This window comes from Pinus tabuliformis, chromosome X (genome assembly GCF_031772625.1).
Source record: "Pinus tabuliformis cultivar Carrire ecotype Pingquan chromosome X, CPIR1, whole genome shotgun sequence".
Lineage (NCBI taxonomy): Eukaryota > Viridiplantae > Streptophyta > Pinopsida > Pinales > Pinaceae > Pinus > Pinus tabuliformis.
In genome coordinates this window covers 17,087,884-17,090,101 of record NC_142308.1, presented here as the reverse complement: position 1 = coordinate 17,090,101, position 2,218 = coordinate 17,087,884, and the positions used below count along the sequence as shown (strand labels likewise).

The window sequence follows — 2,218 nt, the reverse complement described above, 5'->3', positions numbered from 1 at the left end:
CGGAGGCCATTCGGCAACCATGTTAATTCCTCGTACATAAAACATGATTAGTATTTGTGTAAATTATTTTAACAATTCAAAACTCAATCATCATACCACAATCATATTTATTCAGAATTCAAAACTTCACAGCACAACACCATTTCGAGAGCCGATGTAAAACTTCAAAATAACGTACATGTGATCGCTCGGACAGATTAAGAAGGTTGTAAGTTGGGCGCCAAAGACGAAGGTGACTGTGTGGAGGTTCTTTCTCCGCGAGATCTCTGCCCAGATCTCGAAGATGATCGTGCACTGTTATTCGATTATACTTGTCTACCTCCAGAAGGCACTTGTTTTGTAAGTTCAGAAAACCAAGCTCTCCTTCCCACCCGGATCCATCCCAGATTCTTATGGCTGTATCTCTGTCTTCTCCTATAAAGAAACAAGCCACGTCTAGGAATATCTGCTTCTCCTCTTCATCAAGGCCGTCATAGCTAGATTCTTTTGGATATCCATGGGAAGTACTTTGGAGATTTTGCGCAATTGGGCTTCCCAATACATCAAATCATTTTGTCCATGCAGATGCGCGCCAAGCACCATAAGAGATAACGGCAATCCATCACAGGCATTCAAAAACTCTTCAACTACGACTTCAAACTCTACAATTCCCGCGCTTTTAACAACATCCTTATTGCGAGATGTAACTAAAATTAAGATATTTGGTTGGAGTACGTACTTCGCTCGCAAAAGTAAGGCATCCATCTGCTGGATATGATCCACATCATCTGAAATGATGAGAGCTTTGCAAGATGAGAGATACTTTCTGAGCATCTCTATACCTTCATCGGAGCTGCTTATTTGTCTATTCCACTGAGCCAAGTCCTTAAGAAGCATGGTCTGCAAAGAATTTAAAGGTTTGTCTCTGACATCAGACAAAAAACAAGATCGATTGTAGTCGGATACCCGAAGGTTAAAGATTTCTTTAGCAAGGTTCGTTTTCCCAATGCCGCCAAGTCCCACAATACCTATAACTCTAGTGTGCTCGCTTTGCCGCTGAAAATACATTTTCCTTTCAAAATCTTCTACTTTCTGATCCAAAGCGATTGGATATTTGGATACATGGAGTTTTCTCGGAACGTTTTTCAGTATTCGTTCTACAACGTGTTCGAGGAGCCGCTGCTGGTCACTGAATAATATTCGGATTACAATTAGCAGTCATAAATGTATCAATTTAACAAATAAAAGCTAAGACTAACAACAAGAATTGGAGTTCTTACCCATTATAAGTTTCCATTTCGAAACCGCTTATGTTTGCAACCTGAGAAAGAGCCTCCCTCCACTTTTTAATAGTATTGGAGTCATATCGAGGCTTCTTTTGACCAGTTTGAGAATCGATTGTGTTCTTCTCTTCGACCTTACTCCGGGATCGACCATACACCCCATTTTCATCCCTCGTACAGCAGAGCATGCAACGAAGCCACGGGAACATGCTCAAGACTCTATCATAGAGTCTAGTTTCTCGCTGTGTCCACGGAAGTTCGGATGGCTGGACACCGTAGAAGACCGGAATGATAGCTTTCCTTGACTGCAACATCAACACCAGCTCTTTCAAACACCAAATGGATTCCGCATATCTGGGAGAGAAAATAGCCATATGAATAGACGCTGTCCGAATAGCGCATTCGATTTGGGAAGGGAAAAGATCTCCCTCTTGCAATTCCCACTGGTCGAGGAATACCCGCAATCCATGTTTGGCATACGAGGTGGACGCAGAGGTGGAAGAGGATGCCATACTGTCTCAGAACAAATGCAAACTATCTACCAGCAAATGAGCTTAATGGAGCTGCACTGTAATTTTAATATTTGAAGCATTATCAACACCGACGACTTACACATAACATGTGAAAATGGTATATAAAGCCATTGGTGGAGAGTTGGAAGTGCCGGCAATTTCATTTAGCGAATTATAATATAGATTTATTTTATCTTTACATTTACTGAAGGAATCAAATTGGTGGAGAGCATAGGTTTATTTTATCTTTACATTTACGCAAGGAATCAAATTTTCCAAAATGTAAAATAAAAATTGAAAAAACGTTGAGAAGGAATTAAATTTTTGAAATGTGAAAAAAAAATATTTATTTTTCAATGTTATTAAAAAATTATTTTTGAACATTTAACTAGTCAATTTATCTTAAAGATCTCAATGTACCCTTTGCATACAATGCCATATGAT

At 39.4% G+C, this 2,218-nt stretch overlaps 1 protein-coding gene across 1 annotated transcript; it reads right to left on the bottom strand.

Annotated features, from left to right (window-relative positions):
• Positions 1-435: 435 nt before the first annotated feature.
• Positions 436-1,774, bottom strand: LOC149138095 (disease resistance protein Roq1-like). The gene is made up of 2 exons (XM_089450246.1): positions 1,260-1,774; positions 436-1,168 (listed from the first exon to the last, which is right to left on the bottom strand). Exons 1-2 carry the CDS (start codon positions 1,772-1,774, stop codon positions 436-438), a joined length of 1,248 nt encoding a protein of 415 aa, XP_089306372.1.
• Between the last annotated feature and the right edge of the window lie 444 nt (positions 1,775-2,218).

What these genes read in the sequence shown, in the direction of transcription:
- LOC149138095 (XM_089450246.1), bottom strand. Translation starts at nt 1,774, where the DNA reads ATGGCATCCTCTTCCACCTCTGCGTCCACCTCGTATGCCAAACATGGA. An exon ending in GAAATGGAAACTTATAATGG is followed by an intron (nt 1,169 to 1,259) that starts GTAAGAACTCCA and finishes AATATTATTCAG; the next exon opens with TGACCAGCAGCGGCTCCTCG.